Below are 2,500 nucleotides of genomic sequence, written 5' to 3' on the forward strand. Positions count from 1 at the left end.
TAAGCAGGAGGGCAGAATTACGTCTAAACTGAGGCCATTTTGTATTTCTATAGGTTGTATACGAGCATGGTTTTAAATACTATCATGTTTAATCATGTTTTATGCCGTTTGCTAAGACTTGATGTCGCTCATAAAACACAGGAGGTATGGAAACTAAGAACACCATATATTTGGTAGATTTGGCAACTGATAACTCAACACATTCGTTTTATTTCCTTTAACTGGTGGATATAGAGTTGCTGCGGGGGGGGTTGAGGCGCACAGGCTGCGGTGGAGACGCTGCTCACAGCTGATCGACAGCTGATCGACAGCTGATCGACAGCTGATAGACAGCTGGAATACAAACCACCAAATAAAAAAATAAACATTAATTGACTCCACTCCGCAGGGATCCCCGATACTTTCTTACAGTTTCTCATCATGGGGGGGGGTGTCTCCTGTTCCCAACACAAACATTCTGACACACTGCCTGAGGAAGGTTAAATGTTTTTTGTCATTAACTTTTTTCGGACCACTTATTTATTTATTTTGGTGACGATCCGACCTCCATGCTGCTACTCTGGTTCAAATTGCATCCACCAAACAATATGATTTATCTCCACCTCCCCAAATTAACCTAAATCTGACATGGTGTGAGATGTCTTTTTTAGCTGTTCTGTCGTCATTTCCTGCGATCTTCTTTATGCAGTCAGTCAAAATGAATATTAATACGGGGCGTTTCTTTGACTATTTATAGGCAAATATGGGCGTTACGTGAAGCCCGCAAAAAGCTGCACCGCATTTCGAGTTGATTGTGATTTATAAAGGGAAACCGGCAAGTCCTACGCCGGTATGCAGTGTTTTATGAATCGGAAAATGTCTGTGCGTATTTATTTGCTTTGTCCTACATAAGCAACCTTCCCACGTGAATCCTACACAAGGCTTTACAAATGAAGCCCCAGGACACCAGCGTAGACACGTATTTAAGTCATTTTAAACTGCAGATATTACAGTTAAAATGTTAGATCACTTTAGGGACATTAATGTTTGTGGGAGAGCGGAGCTGTAATTAAATGTATGCTTTTGTTTCTACGAAAGCTTAGACATTTGTCATTGTATACATTTAGGTAGATTCTCATCGACTAACTATCTTAGAATCTGGATAGTTAAACCCAGAAGCTAGTGGAGCCGGCTAGCTTGAATTGGACTTTAGTTCTTAATTGATCAAATCAAATACTTTTTTTCGGTGGTTATCTTGATTATAATTAAATGACACTTGAAAATGGGAGCATAATCGTCACACTATCAACTAGCGTGTCACTGTGATACCCTAACAATCCCCGTCTTAACAACAAACGATAGGCAGAGATAAAATCCAGAGGCGAAAGAACAGACATGTTTTTTATTTCAAGTGTTCAGAAATCCTAACCTACTTAGCTAACAATGTAGATATTTCTGTCTGTGTGTGATTACCTGACCTATTTCTTCAGGGTGTTCAAATGTATTTGTTAAAGATCAGGACAATGTGACTCATCAAACCAGTGATCGGTACTGGAAACAAAACTCTCACAATGTGTCTCTGAGTATGAGTCCATATGTGTGAATCTGTGTGTGCAGTTTACTCACATGTAATGCTTTTGCCGGGTGTTGTGAGCTCCGTGTGTGAGAGGCGGCTGCTCCACTTGTCTTCATCATCCCCTCGCAACCTTTCTGGGGTGCCATTTAACCTCAATATGAGGGGCTCAGTATAGGTGTGGGCCTCATCTGAAAAACAAACCAACACAGATGCATACACAATTAAAAAAACAAAAAGTTTTCTGTAAGATCACACATGTTTATGTTTAGTTTATTTAAAGGTTTTTTGAGGTTCATGTTCCTGAGTGACTACTGCTTTCCATGCGGATATTATCGGATATCAGCAGCAAGCTGTTTTCCCGCTTGTAGTAAACTTGTCTACACTCATGTCATTTCCCATCTACTAGCACTTAATTAATTTAAACCGAGTAGTTCTGCTGACTTCAACAAAGCAGAAGATTTTGTCTGTATGTGTGTGCTCTGTCCTGCACTTGCATCTGGAAGTAGTTAAATCCAACCCCTTGGGACTGTTTAGGGGTCTATGTGTATGCTTGTGAAACCTGAAATCTGTGTGAGTCTGTGTGTGCTGCGATTGTGTTTAAGAGTGGGTGTGTGTGTTTATAATGAACAAGGAAGACGACATACACATTATTTAAATACAGTAAATACATGTCTGGGTGTTTTATGTGTTCACCGGTACCATGCAGTGCTCTAATGAAGCTGTTATTATGTGCACACAGACACACACACGTATATACTAACATACATACATACACACCACACAGAGGCCTTCAAAGCCACGCAGGCTTGGGCCTCTGAGAGGTGCAGACTCATTCCTGGGCAAATGGGAGCCAGCTGGGTTTGATAAACACACACACACACACACACACACACACACACACACACACACACACACACACACACACACACACACACACACACACAC

General features: G+C 41.0%; 1 protein-coding gene across 2 annotated transcripts in view; it reads right to left on the reverse strand.

The window, feature by feature from the left end:
• Positions 1-2,500, reverse strand: part of mdfi (MyoD family inhibitor) — a 29,030-nt gene that overhangs the window by 13,805 nt on the left and 12,725 nt on the right. For both annotated transcript variants that reach the window (XM_010777087.1, XM_010777088.1), the window contains exon 3: positions 1,606-1,743. In XM_010777087.1, coding sequence (XP_010775389.1) covers positions 1,606-1,743 — 138 coding nt within the window. The remainder of the gene's footprint in view (positions 1-1,605; positions 1,744-2,500) is intronic.

This window comes from Notothenia coriiceps, unplaced genomic scaffold, assembly GCF_000735185.1.
Source record: "Notothenia coriiceps isolate Sejong01 unplaced genomic scaffold, NC01 NC01_scaffold00017754, whole genome shotgun sequence".
NCBI classification, from domain to species: Eukaryota; Metazoa; Chordata; class Actinopteri; order Perciformes; family Nototheniidae; genus Notothenia; species Notothenia coriiceps.